Source organism: Mus pahari, chromosome 14 (genome assembly GCF_900095145.1).
Source record: "Mus pahari chromosome 14, PAHARI_EIJ_v1.1, whole genome shotgun sequence".
NCBI lineage: Eukaryota > Metazoa > Chordata > Mammalia > Rodentia > Muridae > Mus > Mus pahari.
In genome coordinates, this window is record NC_034603.1 from 65,112,488 (window position 1) to 65,136,394 (window position 23,907).

Genomic DNA, 23,907 nt, shown 5'->3' on the forward strand with positions numbered 1-23,907 from the left:
GCTCTTTCCCACTTAAGCTGACAACTGTCCCTTTACCCACCAGCTCTTTCCCACTTAAGCTGACAACTGTCCCTTTACCCACCAGCTCTTTCCCAGGGTGTAATGATAGGTGGCAGGGACTCTCTGCCAAGGGCGGTAATGAAAAACGTTGCGTGGGACGCAGAGCACCGTCAAGGAGGCCTTGTGTCCCTTTTGGTTGCACTGGCTGGGACTGAGGGTCAGTTCCAGTTTCCCTTGCTCATGTCTGGGTCTCTGCATGTGTGCATTTTGGTGTGTTTACGTTGAGTTTTGTTGTTGGGGTTTTTCTTTTTTCTTTTTTTTTTAATAAAGAAAAGATGTGTATATTTTTGGCAAGGACAGAAACGTAGTACAGATATATTTTTGCCTGTGCTGCTCAACTGTTGTCCCCCCCCCCCCATGATCTGGGAAATACTATTCCTGTTGATAAGACTGTAAGATGTTAGGATGGGCCGGGACCCTTCAGAGGCAAACCCTTTCACACTTGGAAGGGCTTTGGGGGACAGTTGAGATGACCTCAGAAACGCTCACTTTTCTAACTGCTTACTAGAAAGACATCTTCATCTCTTCCACTCTTGTAGACTCCTTGTCTACAGCCAGTGATTCTTCGGATCTTAGGCAGCCTTTCTTATCCAGGCCCACACCCTTGCCCCACGCAGAACCAAGTACCCTGTGTTGTGGCGCAGGAGCGCTCAGGGCTCTGGAACTCTGCTCTCGGCACTTCCCTGGGCTCCTTTCACTGTTTTGGGCCAGGATGCCCTAGCGGATAACCAGGCTGGGCTTGCTGGGGGCTCTCGGCCACATGGTTTGGTGTCGCTCCTCTTTTGGGGGTTGGGGGTGAGGGAAGCGTTTTTTTGAGACAGGGTTTCTCTGTGTAGCCCTGGCTGACTTAGAACTGGCTATGTAAACCAGGCTGGCCTCGAACTCAGACCTGCCTGCCTCTGCCTCCCGAGTGCGGGGTTAGAGGTGCGCTGGCGGTGCTACTCCATACACTGAGACTTGAGGAGAGGTGTGACTTGGTGCCCTGTCACAGGGAGAAATCGGGTCCCTGAAAGGGAGCAGGATACTGCAAAATGGCTCTGACAACCTCACCTTTTTTTTTTTTTTTTTTTTTTTTTAAAAAGACAAGGTCTACCCTTACGTAGCTTTGGTCGTCCTGGAACTTGCTATGTAGACCAGGCTGGCCTCAGCCTCCTGAGTGCTGGGATTAAAGGCGTGTGCCACTACGTCTGGCTCTGGTCCATTTTTTTGATAAAGAGCTTGTTAGAAGGAGAGAAAGGATGCAGATTTGGGGCCATCTCGATCTGGGAGGGGGAGGATGTGGTTTGCAGAGCGGAAGTGGAGTCTCAGAATGCATGAGTGGATCTTAATGTCACCACCCTAAGTGAGAAGAGGTGAGCGGGTGACAGATGCTGAGCCTGTGCCCACCAGGGTGAGGGTGGCTGGGTCATGGCTGGTGGATGCTGATCTGAAGGGACGCTGCTGGATTTAGGGGTCATTAGAGCTGGCTTTACAGGCGACTGCTGTAAACCTAGGAGTGACATGACCTCAGTAACGGCAGTGATGAGCCTTTGTACCTGGCCTTCTGGTCATAACTGCCCCACTGTCAAGCTGCAGCTGGTTGGCTGGCTGTCCCTGTGTGTGTGGTGAGTGTGTGGTGTTGTGAGTGTAGTAGGGTTGTGCCCGTGGCGGGCAGGTATCTTTGTAGCACTGACTGTCTTAGCTCTGAGCTGACGAATCCTCCACAGACAATGACACTTTAAGGGTTGCCTTTAAGAGAAGAGATAAATTGTATGTCCCATCCCCTCTCCCTCATCCCCCAGCTTGTGGGTTTCTCTCTGAAGCTCCTGGGTCTCCTGCTGGCCCTGGGTAGCCTGATCATGAGGCTGGTGACCCCTTCCCTTCCCTATGTTGAGACCCAGGGAATGCCCACCCTAGACTCCTAGGAAGGCCCTAGACAAATGAGGGGAGCCCAGAGAGAGGCTACCAGTTCCATTTCCTCTTCCCACCCTGGAAATGCTGACAGGTTTTCACACAGGCCCGCCCTGCTAGCCAGTCATCCCAAGAGCGCAGAGGGCCAAAGGGAGTACCAGGCAGCAGGAGTCTAGTGAGAGGTGCCCGCTAGGACAGAGGGAGGTGGGGCCAGGGAGCCCCTCTCTTCCGTCCAGCCGCTTCCTCCCGGATTACAGGTGTGTCTAGTTCCCAGCAGACCACCTTGTCTTGACCTACTGAAGCGTTGGGGACTGAGGACTGTCCCTTCTCCTGTGTCCGCTTTCTCCAGCCCCACTTGGGACTAAAGACCCGAAGGACTGTGGCTCCCTTCCCCCCATCCCAGCCTGTTTCCATGTAGCAGACCCTTCCTAAGGGAGCAAGGAAGGGAAGCCACAGATTGCAAACCCAGGGGCTCATTTTTCATTCTTTCTGAAACCTTTATATCCTCAGCGCAAGAGGTGGTTCCCCTGCGACCTCAAGCCTGGAATTGTGCATAGCCTGGGTCTTGTATCTTTGTATAACGGATGTTATTTGTACGAAGGGCAGTTCGTAAACAGCACTTGTTCTTTTAATAAAAGAATGTTTTACTAAAAAAGAAAAAAAAAAAACCAAAGAGACCTTGCTTTGTCTGGCTTTATTGTAGGGAGGGAGATGGGTTCCCAACTGTGGAGGCCTGAGGGAGGAGGACAGGATACGGTCAGTGACCCCCCTTTTCGCAAGTACTTGTAAGAATAGTTCAAACCGGAGTGCACAGAATGTGCGGTGCAGGTGAAGATGCAGACGTCCGAGTCCCGCAGAGTGATAGCTCCCCACACTGCCTTGAACTCTAGGGCCAGGGCGGCACCTGCCGGCTTCAGGGCTGCTCGGGCCGTGTCCCTTCTGTGCGGGCCCGGGCGGTGTCTTCTTTGGGGGCGGAGCGGAGAGGGCGGCGACGCGCAGAGCGGCGGTGCGCAGCGTGGGGGGGACGAGCCTGCACGCTGTGGTCATGCGCGGCGTCTGGGTGAGCGTCCCCTCGTTGGTGACCCCGGGCCGATCGGCCCCGCCTCCACCGGTCCAGGTCAGACTCCACCCCTCGGCTGCGCGGCCCTACGGGGCAGTCTTTCCGGAGGGAGCACCCGAGTAGATGCCAAGATCCTCAGGGCCTCTTCTTTGACCCTTTTCCCAACCATTAAAAAAAAAAAAAAAAAAAAGGTCCCACGCTCCTTTTCCTTTGGCCTGTAGTCTTTCCTTTCCCTGATGGGCTTCCGGCGACTCTGCTTCCGCACTGATTTTATTTTTCTGTTTCCAAATCACATCTGCCTGCCTGCCTTGTCGAAGCCGTGTCAGAGGCGGGAAATCTCCTCTTGGCTGGTGAGTACACCTCGTGTCTTCTCTCGGCACAACTCCCATCAATTCCCCAAGCCTCAAGAGCTACATCCAAAACAGCGACCCCTTGCTCCCAGCATGCTCTAGGGAAGGTTTGGTGGACCAGAGGGCAGAAGGCAAGGAACCAGGTTTCCCCGCGGAGGGGAGGACAGCCACCTGATTGGTCAAGCCCTAGAGTTTGAAGAAAAGTTACAGAACCCACCCCCACCCACCCATGCCACCCCACCCCACCCCCGCTAACTAAAAGTACATCCGAGACTTGGGATGATCCCGAGTCACGCATCCACCCTGGTCATAGGCCCGATGGTTCCCCAAAGACCCAGCCAAGCCTGTGGTGGCACAGAAGACACCCATCAGATTGGAGCTGGTTGCCGGAAAAACCTACAGGTGGTGTGTATGTGGCCGAAGCAAGAAACAGGTGAGTTACCCCTGTAGCCTTTCCCTTAGATGGGACACATCTATGGCCATACTGTCCTGAACAAGCCTGATCTCCGACGCTAACGGTTAGGCCTGGCGGTGTGACACGTACACATCTATCTCCTCCACTCCCCTTGCTCGGGGTCAGCATGGACTATCCTGGGGACTTTCGGTCCGTCCACATTTCCCTTCTTTCTGTATATACGTGAGAAATATATGGCAGGAAACCAGCTCACAGGCCAGGGACACCAGGGACTTTGTCAGTGTATGCCCATGTCCCTCCCCAGGAGCATAGGAGGTATAGAACAGCCACAGCTCTGCCTGCCCTGTTCTTTCCAAGCAGCTCATGTTCCCCGGGGGGGGGGGGGGCTTGGACCTCACAGCGGGGAGGATTCTGTTCAGTGTTCCCTGATGCCCCCTCCCAGATCTCTTTTCACCTTGGATGTGACTTTTCCTGCTTGCCTGCTGCCATCCGTTGCCATCCCAGGTGTACAGGAGCCCTACGCTGTAGCCAGAGCCTCTCCCTTTCCTTCTGGAGAACTCTGCCCTGTTTCCTGTACTGTGGTTGGTTGGGATGATAAATCTAGCTCTGGAGGCTTCCTTTGTGACCTTTGAACAGCTATTCCAGAGGGTGGGGCAGTTTCAAGGGCATGCCAGCCAGAGGACTGTGGGTACATGCCCATGCCCGTTAGGCAGGGTACTGGTTCTCGCCAGTTCATCTCTCCGCGCACTCTGCCCCTGACAAGGCCTCTCCCCTCTTTGGGCCTCGGTCTTCGCCATCCTTTGAAGGGTTCCCCTGAGAGACGTGGTGGTGCTTACATTAATAGTGGTACTCCAGGCAGGCTGTCGTAGACACCCCCTTGCTTACAGGCAAGACTGACCCAAAACATTGCAAAGGATGTCACTTGCATGGGCCAATGGGGACTCACCTCACCTAGCCGTTAAAAAAAGAAAAACAAAACAAACAAAAACAAAACCTGAGGGTGAGGGTATGAATCCAGTGGGTGGGGCCTCTGTCTGCTGTGTGCGGAAACCCTGGAGTCTATCCATCCCCAGCACGCAATAAACGGGGTGTAACAACATACATCCATAGAAGATTGGAGTTCCAGGTCTGGATTACATGAGAACCTGACTGGCAAGTGCTCAGTGGGTAAAGGTACTTGCCACACAGCCTTGCTGACCTGTGTGGTCCCCAGGGCCCACATGGTGAAAGAAGAAAACCAAGCCCCCACAAGTTGTTCTGTGACTTCGTGTGTGTGTGTGTGTGTGTGTGTGTGTGTGTGTGTGTGTGTATGTATGTGTACACGTGCGCACGCGAACGAGTATGCACACACACACTTTTAAAAATGTAAAACCCAGCTGGGCAGTGGTGGTGCAGGCCTTTAATCCCAGCACTTGGGAGGCAGAGGCAGGCGGTTTTAATACCTGGGAGTACTAACATTGCCTCTTTTTGAGGCCCAGTTCCCCTTGCAAATGGTTCTGGCCTCTGGATCTCCCAAAGATGAGCAGTCAGAGCTTGCAACACTGTACAGAGACATTATTCTCTTCATGACAGCCTTTCTGTGACCCCCCCACATTGCAGGGCTTGGGGAAATGAGAGTGTTCCACTCCCCACCCTGACCCTAACCTCTCTCTCTCTTTCTCTCTCTCAGCCCTTCTGTGATGGCTCCCACTTCTTCCAGCGTACTGGCCTTTCTCCACTCAAGTTCAAGGCCCAAGAGACACGCACAGTGGCCCTATGTGCCTGCAAGGCCACTCGGCGACCCCCTTACTGTGATGGTACCCACAAAAGTGAGCAGGTACAGAAAGCAGAAATAGGTGCCCCACTCTGAGGGGGGACTGTGACCCCAGGCAGTAATGCCGAGCCACACATGGAAGGGGACATCCAAGGACCACATCTCGTTAGCAGTTGTGCCCTGGAAAACCTGTATTCTCCTGTTGGGCAGCTGAGAGCCAGGCTCGGCATCTGATAAAGCTGTCAATAAACACCTCGGCCTGTCCTCTAACAGCTAACTGTTCTGTGGTCATTGGCAAGGCTCTTGTCTCCTCTGCTAGAGTGTGACCTGTGGGGCAGAGGGTGTCTGGTGACCTAAGTAGGGTAGTTCAGATCCACTCCTGTCAGCACAGTAAGGTTGGGGAGCACACCCTCCTCCTCCTCTTCCTCCTCCTCCCTCTGTCCCAAAGAACCACAGGCTCAAGAGAGTACACAGCATTTATTACAAAGCCAAGAGATACAAATGACCTTGGACAGGAGGGTACAGTCACAGAACCTCAGACTCAGGACGTGGTGCAAACAGACCCATGGGCTCAGAACCTCACACACTAAGCTAACACCTTGTCCTCTTCCCCTCCCCCCAGATCTATGTACACTCGAGGAAGGGCAGGCGAGCAAGGTCTGCCCCTAATAGGTGGTCCACCAGGTAGAGTTGGGGTCAGCTCATTTTTTATCTTCCTGTGCTTCTAGATGCCTCTGTCCTCTCCCTGCCTGGCCTCAGCTGGGGGTGAGGCAGTGAACTGGAGGGCTGTTGGCTTTTGGCAGAACTGGAGTCTGTGCTTGTCTGGGGTTACCCACCCCAACCCTCTATTCTAGCGCTGCCTGCCTCCCCCCCCCCATGAGTGTCACCTCCAGTCTTGCTAGATTGGGTTCCTGGGTCAGGGTAGGACAAGAGAAAATGAAGTGTTCACAATGCCAAAGTCACACATAGACTTTATAGGGCCAGGGTCTCCCACAGGAGGGTAGGGATGGGGGGGGTCGGGGGGGGTCCCACTGTCTGAGGAGGTGAGGGGAATGCCTTCTTCACAGCCACTTGGTCCTCACTGCCAGAGGACAGACTGCACTTGTGAAAGGCACTGTCTCAGCTACTCTGAACATACAGCAATGGGGGGCTTAGACAGGGATGGGGAACAGCCAAGATGGACCACCTAGTCAGCTAGGGCTAGGGGACCCAACATGCCCTCTGCCCTGGAAAGCAGAAGGGACATAGGGAAGAACGTTAATACTTCCAATGGCCCCTTAAGACCACCAGGTCCCCACCCCCAAGAAGAGCGGAGTAAAGTACAAAGACCCCTAGACCTAGACCCCCACCCATACACACACACACACACACACACACACACACACACACACACACACACACACACACGAGTTTCCTGTGGCATTTAAATTAATCTGGTTGGTCCATAGAAAATAAGTATGTATATTTGGTTTTTCCTATGTACATATATATATTTATATATAGATAGATTTATTTATAAAACCCACCTCCCACTCTGAAGATGGGAGGAACCAGGGAAAGTCAAAAGTGGAAAAGGGGGCCCAGAAAAAGTAAAAAGGAGGGAAAAGATGGCTGCGGAAGGAGAGGGTCCCTTTCCTCAAGGGGGGCAAGGAGCGCCATTAACAGTCATCTTGCGCCCCCTGCTGGTGGAGGATGGCGTTTGCAGGCAGTTCGAAGTGCCCCCATTGGTAGCTGTGGTGGTCCCAGCGGCAGTTGAAGGTGGAGTGGGGGAGGTAGGATGGGTGGCTGGGGGGCCGTGGGAGCTGGGAGAGCCATGGGATGGGGTCGCAGGGCTGGGCAAGGAGGAGGAGGTGGCCGGAAGGGTGGCAGGGCTGGGAGCCTTGTCGCTGACTGACTCACACTCTGATGCCCCGCTGGTGTTGGTGCCTTCTGAGGGGGTTGGCACCGTGGGCAGGGTGAGCCGCTTGCAGGCTGGCTGGACACGGTACTTGAGGGGGAGAGGCCCATTCTGTGATGAGAAGGAAGAGGCCAGCAGTTAGAAAAGAGAGTGTCAGAAGAAAGACCGAGCCACGCTATCCCTATACCAACCAAGGCCCTAACAGGAGCAAGGGGAAGGTCTGAGCCCTGCAGAGTGAAGAGACAGAGCAAGACAACCAAATAAAGAGACATAGACCCAGTGAAGAAAGAGTGTGGGGTGGGGCGGAGACCACAGTTATGGAAGGCATCACATTCCACTGTAGCAGCTCCTACTGCTAACCCCGAATCTGAGTGGCAGTAACCAGGGCACCAGCAAGGGACCTGTGGGGGCTGTACCAGTAACCTCAGCCCCCAGGAGGCTGAGGAAGGAGGGCTGCTCTGAAGTCAAGGCCAGCCTGGACTCTGTACCAAATTTGAGGCCAGCCAGGCAACAATTGTCTCAAACAAACAAACAAACAAACAAACGAAATGGCCTAGAGCTGACCTGGGAGCCATGAGCCACCAGGGCCAGGCCTGGCTCCAGAGACAAGGGATGGAGTGTCTGACGTAAGAGGGTGTCTCATGTCACTGTGGCCCCTGATCAATGCCAGGCCTGGCCATGTAGGACCTCGGACTGCCCCCATCCTGTCACCTGCTCGTGGCCTTACCCTTCGCCAGGGGTAGATGTAGGCAATGTCCATTAAGGTGTAGTATTCCTTCAGGGGCTCATCTTCATAGAGGATCTCCACCTGGAGGGAGGGGATGACATCCATGGGACCCAGCAGCTGCACCCTGGCCACTGGGGTTGGGAAGTCTTGGGGGATAGGGCTAAGTGAATTGACAGGTGGACTCCAGGAGCCCTCTCCTTACTACAGATGTGACTTCCCTTCCAGAATTATCCCAAGACACTCCACTAGCCCACTGATGGGGAGAAGGGAGGCTTCTCTCTCTAGGACCGCTTTGACACGGCTCTTGCCTGTGCCCCTAAGGGAACCACAGAGGCAGCTCTGATGCCACCATCCTTACATCTGACCTGATGGGTGAGCGCCACAGCACTTACTGTCTCCCTACCCAAGTATGGGCTAAGGGAAGCCTTGTACCCAGGAGCCTGTCAAAGAAGCAAAGCCAAGCGCATCAGAGACCTCCAAGGGATGCTGTGTTCAACATGGTCGACCAGCCCGTATCCTAGAGTTCCTTGGCCCCGTCAAAGGCCTGACACTGTTTGCGTGCACACATCCCTGTCCCTAGGCCCTCCGTACACCAACTAAAACCATTACAGACCATCTCATCCTTAACAACGGGGCTAGGGTACCCTGCAGGCCCACTATACAACTCCGTGATGGCTGTGATGTCCACCAGTCAGACACGCTGGCAGAGCTCTGCTGTCCGAGACGGCACAGGCGTTCACCTTGTACTTGCTGGGCACATCCATTTTGTTGCGGAGGAACTTTGCCAGGTGCATGACGGTCATGGCTGCTGGACACCGCAGGAATCGCACTCCTGTCTGTGGGGGAAGAGGCCACAGTGAGAAGGTGCATCCACGGGGCTCTCAGCCTACAGCCCACTGCTAGACAGGCCCTAAGACTCACCTTCTCCTTGTCTCCATCCCCATTCTCCGTAAGGTTCTTCTTCTCCTCTCGGTCCCTGGAAGAAGAGAGAGAGGCTAAGGACTATGGAGTTGTTGGGCCAAATGCATGTCTGACTGGGTCTTGAAGAATGGGCCAGGGTAGAAAAGGGGCCTACGTTGAACTTGCCTGACGCCTTCGTAGAACTCAATGGAAAGACTGACAATCTCGTCATCACCCAGAGCTCCCTTCTCCTGTTCCAGGACCTCGCCTCGGTCCTCGTTGGAGCCGTTGGGGACTGCAGAGGGAGACAGCTCAGAAGGGTTGGTCAAAGATAGAGCAAGGGACTGGGGACCTAGGGAAGTGGGGTAGCTCAGAGGTTGAACCCAGTGTCCACTGGACAGTACTCTAGCTGGGAGATCTGTTGGAAGTCAGAGGGACAGTGGAGGCCAAAGCTGGTACATTCACAGCTGGGGCAGCCCTGGGCAGTCACGTGGCTTCAGGAACCAGAATGTGCTTGTGGGTTCAGAGTGAACATACACTCACCCTCTGTCAGGGGGTATGCTGCATAGAAGTCCCGTCGCCGTTTCATTTCATCTAAAGGAAGGAGGCAGGGATGACTGGGTGACAGCTAGAAACTGGGGGGCGGGGTGGGGGGACGAGGACAACACAGGGGCTCGCGATACCTTTAAAAAGCCCAGGCACCAACTTGTAGACGATGTCCTGGAGGGTTTTGTCTGATCTGGGAAAGAATATACAGGGGCATTAGCAACCACGGGTCCTTCATCTCGCTAGCCAGGGAATGTGACAGGATCTGTACCCTTCCTTCTTCAGACTCGGCACTGAGGCATGCAGGTTCCTGGCCTGGCATTCCTTAGCCACTGGGAGGCAGAGTATGGGGTTTGAAGCCCACCTGATGCTCAGCAGTGGTCGCGTTTTATGGACCTGGACATCACACATGGGGCAGTATTTGTTGGTCTCCAAGTAGCGCACGATGCAGGTTTTGCAGACTTGGCGTGTGGACAGAGAGAAGACAGTCAGAGCCCCTTCTCACCCAGGCTAACGTTCAGCTTTCTCTTCCCACTACGACCCAGTAGCTCAGGATAGCCCAACATGGCCATGCGTGTCCACACATCTGGGCTGCTGTAGCTTGCCTAGCCTTAGGGGAGGATGGGCCCCTCTATCTCTATGAGCCAGGGTGGTGTCCAGCCTAACACAGAAAGCGCACCAAGTCCTAGGCTCCCCTGAGCCAGCGGGGTAAGACACCTCACAGGTCCTGGATGTCTGGTAACCAATCTGACAGTGTAAATGAGTGACCCCTGAATCTACAGGGGTCAGACTTCAGCCAGAGATAGCAGAAAAAGTGAGGTTTCTGATGCTGTCCCAGGAAATGAGCTTCTGGCTCCAGGACTCCCACCACTACATCACACACATACACATACATACACACACACACACACACACACACACACACACACCACACACTTGTCCCTTCTTGGCAATATCTCACTGATCCCAGGGACTACTTTCCAGGGCAGCAAGGGATGTCCTCCATTTTCCCTGAGCAGTGCCCCCTAAGCTGGGCACCCCTGAATTCAACTCACAGGAATGTAAGCATTCCACAATGGTGGTGGCATCGATGAAATAGCCCCCACAGAGGGCACACATGAGGTGAGGGTTCAGCTCCGTGATTTTAATCCGTGTGGTCCGATGCATGATGCCGGGGTCAGGACTGAGGAAACTTGGGGAAGTGTCACCCTGGGAAACAGAAATGGGATCAGAAATCCAGCCACCCTTAGCTACTTCCCTACAGTCAGTACTCTTCCCCTCCCCACGGGCCCAAAGTCCATTTTTTTTCCGTTTTGTAAGTGCAACTGGATACCAGTTGGAGACTGGCTGCTTCTGGCCCACCCTCTGAGTGTTCACTGGGTGGGTGGGACTCAGAAAGCTTCTGCCACCTTGAGAAGCAAGGTCATCTACCATTTAGAAGCAGTAGGAAAGCCTGAAGTCAGACCATAGGAAACGGGAAGATATGAATGCTTTTAAAGCTCTCCCTGGGTGGGACCTGTGAGCCTGGGAGAGAACTCAGCAGGTTAAGGTAGAGTCAAGCCTGGTGACCCACACGGTGGGAAGAGAGGAAACCATGCCTGCAGATTGTCCTCTGGCTACTTACACATGTGCGCGCTCGCACACACACAGAAAATACATGCAATAAAAATTCTATTCCTGGGCTGGTGAGATGGCTCAGCAGGTAAGAGCACCCGACTGCTCTTCCAAAGGTGCAGAGTTCAAATCCCAGCAACCACATGGTGGCTCATAACCATCCATAACAAGATCTGATGCCCTCTTCTGGAGTGTCTGGAGACAACTACAGTGTACTTACATATAATAAATAAATAAATCTTTAAAAAAAAAAAAAAAATTCTATTCCTGATTCCAACCCATATCCACTCGAGTGGTCAGATATCTACCAAGCACTAAGAGAAACAGTGCAGACAACTGAATTCACAGACCAATGTGAAGAATAAATTGTCGCCACTCCACCGATGAGCGGTTCTTCATGAAGAGACCTTCCAAAGAGACACCGGGACACAGGCCCACCACCTGTCCCTTTGACTGTCCCACTCGGGCCTCAGAACACTGCCTTCCTCTAACGCTGCAGACATCTAAGGACGCAGACAGCTCCTTGAATGTCTACCTACCACTGCCTCCTTTGGCCTCCTGCAACCCCGAGGCTGGCTTTTCTATGTCCCGACTTATAAAGAAGGAGCTGCAGGCCCAACCTGACATGGTACTTTGCAGCTAATCCAAGGGCCTGGCAGAAAGACCTCTCCTGTCCTGTGGTGGGAAACCCCCACACCATGTTGCCCACCCCACCCCCAACGGCCCACTAACTGCTCTAGTGTGCAGGGTCTAGGAACCCACTCTTCATGAACACACAGAATTGCTTCATGGGCCACTGGGATCCCGCCATGGCCCAACCTGGTGACTGTTGCCACCTGTTCGCAGGCTGTCCACAAACAAGTCACAGGTTCTCCTAGACACCTGCCAAAAACTGGGCAGAGGGGGGTGTTCTCTGTCCCCAGCTTTCCAATGCACCTGGCCAGGCCCTGGAAGGCAGAGGTCAGTTCGAAGCTGGCTCTGGCTCGCTCTGGCTCTGGCTCTGGCTCTGGCTCTGGCTCTGTTTCTGTCTCGCTCTGGCTCCGGCTCCGGCTCCGGCTCCCTCTGGCTCTGGCCTGAAGGGGCTACTACCTCTTTCCTCTCTCCCAGAGCCAAAGCCCAGGAGCCTTGAGAGGCTGGCCAAGCCCCCAACCTCTCCTTTACAACATACACCCTTCTCTCTTTTCCAGAAAGCTTTCTAAAGCCACCACACAGGGTTTTCTAGGACAAGAAATTCACAGCCAGGATTTGCAGTTTCTATAGAGACCCCAGGATGAGCCTGGCCAGAACCCAGACAGCTAATAAAGCCCCAGGGCACCTGGCCAGAGGCTGGAATAGATGGAGCTACACAAAAGGCCACACTTGGGACAGACACCAAGTTGCAGAAAAGAGACGGGAACAAGCCAGCCAGAGGTGGCCCAGAGACCAGGCTCGCTGACCTACAAACCTGGAGCAGAGTTCTTGCCCCTACAGGTGGCCTTAGCTGGTACTCCCTGCATGGGCTCCCCCTTCACAATCTCAAAGAGGCTGCTGGCTACTCTACTGTTTAGTTGTTTCCATGGTAACACAGTCTCTGGCAGGAAGCCCAAATATTATTACAACCATCCAGAGGACAGAACAAACTCCAAGTGGCTGTCTCCTTGAGCATGTGTAATAGCCACCGTGTGTACGTGCTGTCTGGGCTTCCAAAGGTACTTCATGCGACTGCTTGCCTGTGTGTGCCTGTGTCCAGAGACACACAGAGACAGAAACAAACTATATCAGAGTAGGAGCCTGCCAGGGAATCCAGGCTGCTGGGGTAAATCCCTTCAACCCAGTGCGCGCGCGCGCGCGCGCACACACACACACACACACACACACACACGCACATACACGCAGGCGCGCGCGTGCCCGCGCACACATGAAAGAATATATGTGCTCTTCACCCACACACTTCATTTGCAAAGAGATACAGGTTCCTAAGAAGCCACAGGAGCCCCACACAGTCTGTCATTTTAGAGGTTTCACAGGAGAGCAGGCCCCAGCTCTTTCTAAGCCCAGGGCCATAAGGGAAGGAGATGCTATGGATGGAAAGGTTCCTTGCCTCCCCTGGGAGCAAAGAGCCTCTCTGCTCCCCATTCCCATCCCTAGGGGCCTCAGAAAGCTACCACTGGGGCTGGGGGTGGGGAGAGGCACTGATTGGCTCCTCACCTGATTGCCATGGTTACCTGCAGGGCCCTGTCAGCAGGTGCCAAGAGTGGCAGTAAACAGGAGCTCCCCGTCCCCAGAGCATCCTCTCCCCACTCCCCTGCTCAGGATCAGGACCGTGGTCGTGGTCGTGGTCGTTCCTTCCTGATGCGGGGTGGGGTGGGGTGCTGAGGTGCTGGTGGGGAGAACAAGGGAATGGTGTACCACAACACTACGGAGGGGACAGCTGGGAGAGACTAAGCGTCTAGAGAAGAAAAAGCGAAGGACACAGTTCCCAAGAAGCAGAAAAGGGGCGGAGACCATTTGGAACTGGTGTCAATGGAGCTGGAACCCAGCCCCTTCTACATTCCTCCAACAGCCCCCTCTGCCCCCGCCCCCAGTCTGTAGTTCTCTCTGGCTCTAGCTCCTGGCTCCCAGGGGCCCCAAGCCAGAAAGGGGCTTGGTCACCACCTAGCACCCATTCCCTTGCCATCTGGGCTCCACTCCTTAGGCTTCCAGCCTACAAAGGACAGACATCCCACATCTCTCCAAAGAACTAGACTTTTCTTCTGTAGGTATTGGGTCTCTGATGCCACAGGGAGAGGGTCCTGCTGCCTCCAGGGACACCAGCCCTCTGCCTTGCTGTGCACCAAATCAAATCAAGCCCCAGGCCACAAGAGGTCATTCAAGGTCACATCCTAGTACTTGACCAGTGAGGTGGACATGATCTCTTTTTAAATTCTTTCCCCCTTCCCTTCTCTCTCTTGCTCTGGCCCATAGGTTTTTTTATTTGTTTCTCCTTACTGATGGTTGGCTGCTGGGATTTGAACTCATGACCTCCGGAAGAGCAGTCAGGGCTCTTAACCAGCCTCCCCCCCCATGTGATCTTTGAAAGCACTGTTGTGAGTCTTCTCAATTTACAGATGAAAAAAAAAAAAAAAAAAAAAAAAAAAACCTTAGATGTGATTTGCCCAAGGTCACTCAGAAAAACAGGTGATGCTCGGAATGGGACCGGACTCGGACTTGGCTGAAGAGCAGAGCAGGTGGGTAGAAGGATTGAGAGCGATTGCTGAGAAACCCATCCTGTGGGCCTGCGGAACGGGAGGCAAAAGCTAATAATGCCTTACACCACCTCCGCAGTACAGATGGGGAAACTGAGGCACAATGGAACCAGAAGGAGCCAGAGCGCAGTGTGTAGACATGAATTTCTAGCATTGGTTTTCCCCCTCCGCCAGGCTTCATAGACCCAGCTCTGCAAGGAAATCTCATGTGTTTATGTCAGAGGGTTCTGCGCCAGGACACGGAACCTTATCTTTTCCTAACCTTTGGCAGTGGTCCAACCCCTATCATGGAAAAAAAAGATAGAAGCCTCGACCTACCACTCAGTTCCTGAAAACAGAAATAAATAAATAAATAAATAAATAAATAAATAATAAAGACAGCAGCACCGTAAGATACTCATATCCAGAGCCAGACACACCCCCTTCATCTCTAACATCCACAACACCCGGTGCCAGATAAGCCTGGTCATGCACACAGGCCAGACAGACACTTGCCAAGACACACACCACCACACCACCACACACACAGCAATGCTGGAGCCTGGTTCCTACTCCACAGATGCAGAAGTCATTTCCACCCACCCCATCACATCCCTGCCTGAAACTGGAGCCACAGACATTAACCTTCTGCGAACCTCTAGTCCTCTCAGGGCAAATTATAATTTAAGTCTTCCAGCAATAAAGGCAGTTCAGCGCCCCCACCACCACCACTCCGCTAAGGGGGGGGGGGGGCTACAGTTGGCCTCTGACCTGTATAACCTGTAACCTCTTCCACTTCAGCCTCTGTCCATTCCCATGGCAACAGCTTCATCAACCACTCAGGGAGTTACTTTCCCCCTCCTCTGCCCACCTCCCAAATCCTTCAACTTGAACAGGATGAGGCGACAGCCGGACTGGATCCTTGGAGGCTGTTTCCTGCCTCATTCCAAACACAGTTCTAAGTGCGCAAGCCCCAACCTCAAACCAGGGGAACCCCTGGGAAAACTGCTCCACCAAAATGCTACAACAGTACTGGCTTTATGCTCCTCCGATTACAATAATAACACCTTGGAGCAGGGATGTGTGTATGTTGGGGGTGGGGGGTTGTCATGAGTTTCGGGAACAGCACAACTGCAAGAAGTCCAGAGAGGGCGGCCCAAGACTGTGAGAGCCGGCAAAGAGAAGCCCCTCCCTCAGCGAGAGGAAGACCAAGAGAGACAGAGGCAGTATGGGGGATGGCGGGAGCTCGGCCAGGGGCTACGAGAGACAAAGACGCGGGGACAACTCTAGGCAACACCTGTACATACTTAAAACATATTTAAATTCACACATACATACACTCATCTCGATCAAGCAACAACAGCAATTTTGGATAGACCCGGGAAGTGAGGGATGGAAGATTAGGGGGCTTGCCTAGACGCCCCTGGGAGACAGGAAGGGCGCGGGGCGCCTGCAGGCTCAGGGTTCCCCGGCTTTCAGAGTTAGCAGCGGCAGAGCTCAAGGAGAACAGAGTAGCCGCTTCCCCTTTCGCCTCCTGTGGCAGAAGGGCCACCTCATCAGACCCCTTGGCCACTCATGAAAAGACAGAGCATGCTAAATCTCTCCTCGCTCCCGTTCTTTCCCCTCCGCCCGTGCTTTCCCGCGAAGCCTAGGTCAAAGGATCAGGCACACACACACACACCCCAGTGACCGAGTGGCCACTCCTTCCCTCCCTAGAGCCAAAGTTTGGTGGGGCCCCGGGAGGGAGGTAGGGAAAAGCTCAGCCGAGGTGGTTCAGGGAGGGGGCGGGGCGCCTCGCACCGGGACGAAAGGGACCTCTGGGGGAGGTGCCCAAGATCCCGACCCCAGGAGTTAGGGCGCCCTCCCTCGGCCGCCAGAAAGCCAAGTCCCCTTCCTCCGGGCCTCAAGCCCTCGCGCGTCTACCACGCTCACTGCCCACTCGGGAGGCGACCCTTGCCCGACTCGAAGGGGGCCGATCGGCCAGAGCCACAGTCTGCTCCAGCTTGTGGAGATCCTCGGGTCGGGTGGGGGACGAGACCCACCCTAGCGTATGTCCCCAAAGCCCTCGTGGCCGCCCGGACCCTCCCCCTCGATACCTCGCAAGCAGGGTCTTAGCAGGGGGCTGCTGCACAAAGAGGAGGTGGTCGAGGGAGACTCCAAATCGTTAAGAGGGGGAATCCACTTCGGCCATCTTGGAAGGGAGGAAAGGAAAAAAAAGAGAGAGAGAGAGAGGAGAGAGAGAGAGACCGGGAACGGGAGAAAGAAAGGCGGACCGGGCGAGCTTGGACAGCGGCTGGCGGGGCGGGAAGGGGCGCGAGCGGCAGGCCAGGCCGGGGCTCCGGCTCCCATTGGGGTCTGCGGGGAAAGGTGAAAACGGGTCCCGGTCGCTAGCCCTAGACGCTTACGAGGTAGCAAGGAGGCAAGCGCGAGTCGGCGTCCGCTTACCTGGCTTCGGGGTCCGGTGGGTCTCGGGGAGGGGGGGATGGGAGGGAGGGAGGGGGGACCACAGCCCTGTCGCTCGCTCGGTCGGCGGGAGGGGAGAAACCTATGGTAAGAAAGGAGTTTGTAAGAGCAGCTTGGGGTGGGAGGGAGAGTGGGGAGGAGAGGGGACCAGAGGGGAGGGGAGGGGCCGTGGGGGGGGGACAAAATGGCTTTTTTCCTCCAGACAAGAGTAGGTCCCGCCCACTACTCACCCACGTGACCTCATTCCTTCAGGATGTTTGCAGAGAGGGAAAGAGGAGGGGGAGAGGCTAGCTCAGCTGCTCCCTACCGCCTTGCGCTGGGCTTCCCCCAAACCAAGAGGAGACCACCTCTTAGTCAAGCAGATCCCTTGAACCCGGAGGAAAGGTCCTATTGTGTTACCTTCCGTCATGAAACCACCTCCTCCTCCTAAAATAAGTGTGTTCTCCCACCGACCCTGTGATCCCTACCCTAGCTGGGGAGCTTGGAAAATGGTGAGATGCAGACTGGGCGGAAATGTGTCTCGCGGCACCCGGTGCGTCGCCGCTACCAAAGGGCGCTTGGGCGGGGGACGCGCCGCCGCTGGCCACGCGTCCGAGTGAGGATCGCTCCAGCTGAATCCCTTGGGATTCCTAAGTGCGTGTGTGACCCCGAGCGTGCCCTCAGCGCCTCCCCCCACCGGATCGGGGTCCTCGCACCTCGCGGGAAGCGCACGGTGGCCTCGGGGCTTGGCTGTGGCCGAGGCTGGCGCGCTCAGCGTGCTCGGGCGGAAAAGAATGGAACGCAGTCCGGGGCGGGGAGAGCAGCCCGAGACACGAACTCGGGCGCCGAGCCAGAGACACAATAACTAGCCGAATTCGAGAGGCCCCGACGCAGTAGGAAGCGAGGAGTCGAGAGAGGACGCGCGCCTTTTCGCCGCCGGTGCGCCTCCCTCGCGGTCGCGGAGGGGCCGGCGAGCGCGAAGGTGGCTGGTGCCAGCCCACTCCGACTGTCGCCCTCGGCTCCACCCAGCGCTCGCTCTCCTGTCCCCAGCGGCCCCGGGCCCCGGGCAGAGTAGGAAGGAGAGCTAGAAGAGACGGCGCCAAGGAAGCGAATCGATTCTGCGTTACCACAAGAAACGTGGACCTCAATAGGTCGCTCGATTTCGCTGATTCGTTACTTATGATTTATTGGGGGTGGCCACTGTGACTGTCCCTCCAAAGAGCTCGATTATCCGGCCTGAAAAGCCTTTAAGCGCCTGGACGGTGGGTTGGCTCGAGTAAGGAACGAATCTTTGTCGAGCCTGCCTCCTCTCCTTGTTCCAAGCCTAAAGCAGTCCCGAAGTGAGGGCTTTCATACACTGGTCCGCTTATCAAGAGCCCTGTAAGGGCTGTCCGCCCAGTGACCCCCCACCAGCCTCAGCTCTTAGCCCGCATAGCCAAATGACGTTGTAGAGGAAAGGCAAGAGATTTCCGCTTAGATCGGGTGGTCCAAGTGGGAGCGGAAGAGGCCCCGGGAGGATCGGTCACTTGCTTCCCCATCCCTACATCGAGTACCACGAGCTCACAGGCTACTGTGGAAAGGGGTCTCGAGTTAGACACGCCCACTGTCATCAGGGCCCATGTGTCCCGGCATCTTCCATTCGGCTATAGCAAACACAATTGCTCAACGTGAAGGGCACTGCAACAGGGAGCCAAGGGGTACACCTGGCTACCTTTGTTTATTGGGGTGGGTATCCATTTGCTCCTCAAACAATTATTAAGTTCCAGTTCCAAGAAAACCGCTGGAGAGTAGAGGCACACTGAAAACCCACTACCCACTAAAACTCCAATAAATCATCTATGCTGGGATACTGCTAACCCCTGTGGTTCATCAGGAGAACCGCTGACTCAACTGTCCCAACATCGAAAATTCTCTGATCTTTCAGGCTTTATTCCAGTAACCACTTGGAAGCACCTGGCACCTGCCAATGTCAAGAAACTGTTTTAGGCACAGGAGGTAAACTGGGCTTTGACGCTGGAGCAGGGCCAGTGAGGGCAATAAGCTGGAAACTTCCCTTCTCCATTCGTGTTTGAAGTGCCCGGTGGTCTTCTAGGCTTGTGCCCCCCCCCCCCGTCTGCAAACATGGACGAGGGAGTCCACAAGAGACTTCTTTTGAGCCAAATGTCTAGAGAACTGATGGAAAGAGTCCCTTACACATCTTCCTCCTGCCCACCTTCTCCAGTGTGCTCTGCAAACTGTAAAGAGCCCTTATTTTCCACCAGGTCTGTAGCTGTCCTCTAGCTGATTGCCACATGTGGTGAACACAATCAGTCGGAAATCAGAGGGTCCCAGAGAGCTGGAACCGAGAACATCAAGGCAAGGACCAACGGGCATCTGTTGCCATCGGAAACAAGAGCAAGGAGAAAATCCCTTTTAAATGGCTGCACTAGAGTCGTTCCTCCTTGCTTGTGTGTAGCTTTACCTCCGTGTCCTTTACAACCCTCCTTCTTGCAAACGATGCCATTTGTCGATCTCTGTATTTATTTCCCCATCTTCCGCACTGTCTACTTAGGCCCCCTCACAATATGCCTTTCTCTATAGATCACAGCTAGGTTCTTCCTCCTTCCACTCTTTTATCCCTCACTTTGTTCCTGTGGTTTCATAAATCCTGACTGTTTCCATCCACCGGGACAGATGTCCTCGTTCAAGTTGATATCGTCCACTGATGCAGACAATGGGAAGCTGTCCAACCTCCACAGCAAAATTTATTCTTTTTTTTTTTCTTTTTTTTTTTTTTTTTTTTTTTTTTTTTTTTTTTTTTTTTTTTTTTTTTTTTTTTTTTTTTTTTTTTTTTTTTTTTTTTGCAAAATTTATTCTTAATCCAAGGAAAATTGCATCGTTAAAAAACATGGCAGTGAGATAGAAACCTGGCTTTGCCTTTCTGTCATCCTGAATGGTGAGAGGTGGTGAGGAGACTTTAGGGATAGATCCGTTCACTGACCACAAACGAATTTCTAAATACAGTGACCGTCTGGGTTGGTGTATCACAATCATTGCTTCTGGCACTTCGGTAACGAATGTGGCTTTTGAACATTTGCGATTTAAAAAGGGCGGTCTCAAAAGTACACGCCGTCCCTGGGTGGGCTCGAACCACCAACCTTTCGGTTAACAGCCGAACGCGCTAACCGATTGCGCCACAGAGACGGTGACGGTCGTTTGTGAGTCAGAGAGCCGAGTCAATAGGAATGAGCCCGATGTGGCACAAGACCAGTCACGACGCAAGCAGTTACAGTAGCTTAGAAACTGAGCGGAACAAAATCTGATCTCGTAGAACAGCGAATCGTGGCTGTGGCAGGGGCAACAGGGGTTGTGCTCGGGCCTGGGCTGCCCTGGAGCCGTTGGCCCAGGCTATCCTCGGTCAGTGTCTTGGATGTGGCACAGAACGTTCCTCTGTAGAGTGAACAGAGACTTAGGGCTACCTCTGTCGCCCAGCAGGGATTGGGGGTGAGGGACTCCAAACGCTGAACAACCTGTAGCTCACTCCTGCAAAACAAAACAAAACAAAGCTCCATTCTGGAACTGAACCCCCTCAGCACGAACCCTAGGCAAGGTCTTCCAATTCTGCAAAGAATGGGCGCCTTCGGTATACTCGGTGCCGATAGGTAAATTGGCATCTGCAAAAATCCCGGTAAACAGTAAGGATCTGTGAATGAACACATGAAGTCGGGTAGCTTGAGTAAAATGCCTAACTCCTGCAGCACCACCGTAAGCGCCAGGTTACCTACTCCGCGACAGCACTAGCCCCACAAGGCCCTGTCCCAAGCCCACGTGTTGCAAACTCCGCCCCTAGGCGGGACCGCCCGAACTCCAGGTCCTCCAAGATCCCAACATGCCCCGGATCGTAGGCTCTTCCGCACTCACAGTGACTTTTCACTTTCCGCTTTCCATACCTCCGTTTTGGTGTCTCAACCAAACTATGCATATTTGTGACTGACGGCACGAGTGTCCAATGGAAGGCTGAACTAGTCAATCCGAGTCGGCCCGCCAGCCAATGGGGAGGACTCGGCGAGAGCGTTGACCCTGAGCGAGCCAGAGCCGGTTTGCAGGCAAAGCAGTGGAGATCGGGTTTTCCACTCCAGCGCAATCATGGTGAGATCGAGGAATCAGAGAAGGAGTCTGGGATGGGAACTGAAAGCATGGACGAGTAGTGCTTGGGTTCGGGACGGGGAGAGCCTGGTGGTCAGTAGAATGCACATGGGAGCACCGTGCGGATGAGTGCTGGGTGCCCCACCGGGCCCATCCCAGGGCTGGAGCTCCTGGCGTACTGGCGCCCCCGGAGCGGAGGGCTCGGGTAAATGAGTTTTGGGGACCAGGACTGATCTGAAGGTTATGATCGCACTTAGCTCCACGAACTGAGCCCCTTGATTTGTTTGCTCCCAGTCTATTATGTCCTATAATGGAGGGGCCGTCATGGCCATGAAGGGAAAGAACTGTGTGGCCATCGCTGCAGACAGGCGTTTCGGGATCCAAGCCCAGATGGTGACCACGGACTTCCAGAAGATCTTTCCCATGGGTGACAGGCTCTACATAGGCCTAGCCGGCCTGGCCACTGACGTCCAGACAGTGTAAGTGTCCCCAGCCCCATCTTCACCCAGGTTTCTTCGTTGAGCAGCCAGATGTCAGCCATCTGCCAAAAGCCACGATTGAGTGTAGAACTCAGCTGAACACCACAGCGATACGGAGCTGGATCCTAACCTATGTTTTTCTGGCATTACCTTGTGCCCGTGCTTGGCTCAATGGGAAGAAGCATCTTTGTTAGGGAGTCCCTTCATCACCGTCTTAATATTACTGGCTAGCTGTCTCATTCTGCAATTGAAAAAATTGAGTCTTTTGTTCAGGATGCACAGTAATGAATGTCAGCCAGGATCCTAGTGTAGATCTTTCTAAAGACCGTGGGCACTCGCTAAACCAGTAGGCGGCTGGCAAAGCAGACAGACCGAACGATAACTAACCATGATGGGCTGTTGGGTTTTAACTGCCCACTTAATATACCTAGTTGACAATGGTTATGTGATTTGAGTGATGGAAGAGTCTGAGAGGGGGAACGGGTTGTTGTCTGTGATGGCCCTAGTGTACAGGTTCTGATTGTTGTGGTGGGACCTTCAAAAGGCGTAGTACGCCTTTAATCCCAGCACTTGGGAGGCAGAGGCAGGCGGATTTCTGAGTTCAAGGCCAGCCTGGTCCACAGAGTGAGTTCCAGGACAGCCAGGGCTACACAGAGAAACCCTGTCTCGAACCCCCCCCCCAAAAAAAAAAAACCACAATTCATTATTATTTTACATGTATGTGTGTCTGTGCACCACGTGTGTGCGGTGCCTGCAGAGGCTAGAAGAGATTGTTGGACAGCCCTCCCCCCAACAACCCTCATGACCCAGCTTGAGTTGCAGGTGGTTGTGAGCCACCATGTGGGTGGTGGGGCTAGAAAGCAGGTCCTCTGGAAGAGCAGTCAGTGCTCTTCATGACTGAGCCGCCTCTCCAGCCTCTACATTTATTATTATTATTATTATTATTACTATTTTATTGTGTCTGTATGCCCGGGTTCCCCAGCCATGTGTGGAGGTCAGAGGACAGCTTGCAGGAGTTGCTTCTGCCTTTCTGTCATGTGGTTCCAGGCATTGAACTGCTCAGGCTTGGTGTAGGTGTTACTACCGACTGACCCATCCCACTGGCTCAAGGACAGGATGCTGTGTGTTGCTGAAGAGTCAAGTCTTCCCCGACCCCCAACCCTGGTCCTAGAAATCGAAACCAGGATTTTGAAAGCTTAAGCATATGATATGCTGTTGAACTACATCCTCAAGCCCATTATTATTATTATTGTTGTTGTTACTATTATTATTTTAAAGATGTATTTTATATATATGGATGATTGTCCACATGTCTGTCTGTATGCCGGCTGTGTGTTGTCCCCAGAGGCCAGAAGGGGTCTTTGGATTGCCCAGAACTGTACTTGTGAGCTGCTTTGTGAGGGCTGGGAATTGAACCTGGGTTTTGAAGTGTAATACAGTCTACCTTGAAGGTTCTGGGTCCAATCTGAAGGTTTGCATCAGATTGAATTAGCTTAAATGAAAACTACTCAGCCGGGGTGGGGCTGTGGTTCAGTGGTAGAGTGTGTTTCGCATGACAAGGCCCTGGGTTCAGTATCTAGCATTGGGGAAAGGGGGGGGGGGACATGCTTGAGGCAGGAGACTGATACCTGACTTTAATGTCAGCTGGGTTACCTAGCCTGGGTTAGCCTGGGCTACAGAGCTGAGGGGGCAGACTGAATTTAGAGGAAAAAAATTCATCTATACTGAACATGCTCAGAATTTTCTTGTATTCCCCACTGAGGGGTGTTTGAAAACCCAGGGCATTAAAAAGTGACTTAGAGTTGGGTGGTGGTGGCGCACGCCTTTGATCCCAGCACTTGGGAGGCAGACACAGGCGGATTTCTGAGTTCAAGGCCAGCCTGGTCTACAGAGTGAGTTCCAGGACAACCAAGGCTATACAGAGAAACCCTGTCTCGAAAAAACCAAAAAAGAAAAAAAAAAGAAAGAAAGAAAGAAATAATGCCATTTCATATAAGAAACTGGCCCTGCTGGGCTTTGGATCTGTGGAGGATCCCGGAACCAGTCTTTATGGTGACTGGGGGAACACAGGAACATCTAGACTAGAGCACAGCTGTGACTTTTCCCAGGTAGTTCTCATTGTGTGTGTATTGTGACTGAAATCCCACAGTTAGGACTGTGACAGATGGTAATCTTTTTAATGTCGATTTTGAGGCGCTAAGACACACCCTTCAGAGGGATAGGGTTTTGAAGTTATACCTTTGGTCTGGAGAGGGCTTGATGGCGTGTTGAATCGTAGGGAGCAGAGTCTAGAGGGAGAATACAGGGGGGGGGGCAGGTTGTGAACTGCACTTAGAAAACAGCCTTTATTTTTAGTAGGGGACTAGGGAAAAGTCAGAAAAGGAGAGGGCCGGGCGTGGTGGCACATGCCTTTAATCCCAGCACTCGGGAGGCAGAAGCAGGCAGA

General features: G+C 53.7%; 3 protein-coding genes and 1 non-coding gene across 7 annotated transcripts in view; 2 read left to right on the top strand and 2 right to left on the bottom strand.

The window, feature by feature from the left end:
* The first annotated feature begins 2,750 nt into the window (after positions 1–2,750).
* Positions 2,751–5,797, top strand: Cisd3 (CDGSH iron sulfur domain 3). Its single transcript, XM_021213831.2, is given in 6 exon segments — positions 2,751–2,821; positions 2,823–2,877; positions 2,879–3,067; positions 3,328–3,360; positions 3,674–3,793; positions 5,445–5,797. Coding segments are annotated over 6 exon segments (633 nt in total). The 5' UTR covers positions 2,751–2,765; the 3' UTR covers positions 5,625–5,797.
* A 1,172-nt stretch (positions 5,798–6,969) lies between these two features.
* On the bottom strand, positions 6,970–17,664 carry Pcgf2 (polycomb group ring finger 2). Of its 4 annotated transcripts, XM_021212114.2 has the most exons (11): positions 16,861–16,880; positions 16,512–16,606; positions 10,654–10,807; positions 9,963–10,059; positions 9,736–9,791; positions 9,596–9,646; positions 9,239–9,347; positions 9,074–9,128; positions 8,893–8,988; positions 8,153–8,233; positions 6,970–7,536 (listed from the first exon to the last, which is right to left on the bottom strand). In XM_021212114.2, exons 3-11 carry the CDS (start codon positions 10,763–10,765, stop codon positions 7,165–7,167), a joined length of 1,029 nt encoding a protein of 342 aa, XP_021067773.1. In that variant the 5' UTR covers positions 10,766–10,807; positions 16,512–16,606; positions 16,861–16,880; the 3' UTR covers positions 6,970–7,164. The 4 variants fall into 4 exon arrangements, with proteins under 4 accessions (XP_021067773.1, XP_029402303.1, XP_021067771.1 ...); XM_029546443.1 differs by lacking the exons at positions 16,512–16,606; positions 16,861–16,880 and adding an exon at positions 17,574–17,664; XM_021212112.2 differs by lacking the exon at positions 16,512–16,606 and having other exon boundaries at positions 16,861–16,998.
* A 2,302-nt stretch (positions 17,665–19,966) lies between these two features.
* Positions 19,967–20,040, bottom strand: Trnan-guu. The gene has a single exon. It is a non-coding gene; the product is annotated as a tRNA-Asn (tRNA).
* Positions 20,041–20,907: 867 nt separating this feature from the next.
* Psmb3 (proteasome subunit beta 3) overlaps positions 20,908–23,907 on the top strand; it is a 10,002-nt gene continuing 7,002 nt past the window's right edge. Inside the window, exons 1-2 of the mRNA XM_021213384.2 lie at positions 20,908–20,985; positions 21,277–21,461. Of these exons, the coding sequence (XP_021069043.1) occupies positions 20,983–20,985; positions 21,277–21,461 (188 nt within the window). The 5' untranslated portion in view covers positions 20,908–20,982. The remainder of the gene's footprint in view (positions 20,986–21,276; positions 21,462–23,907) is intronic.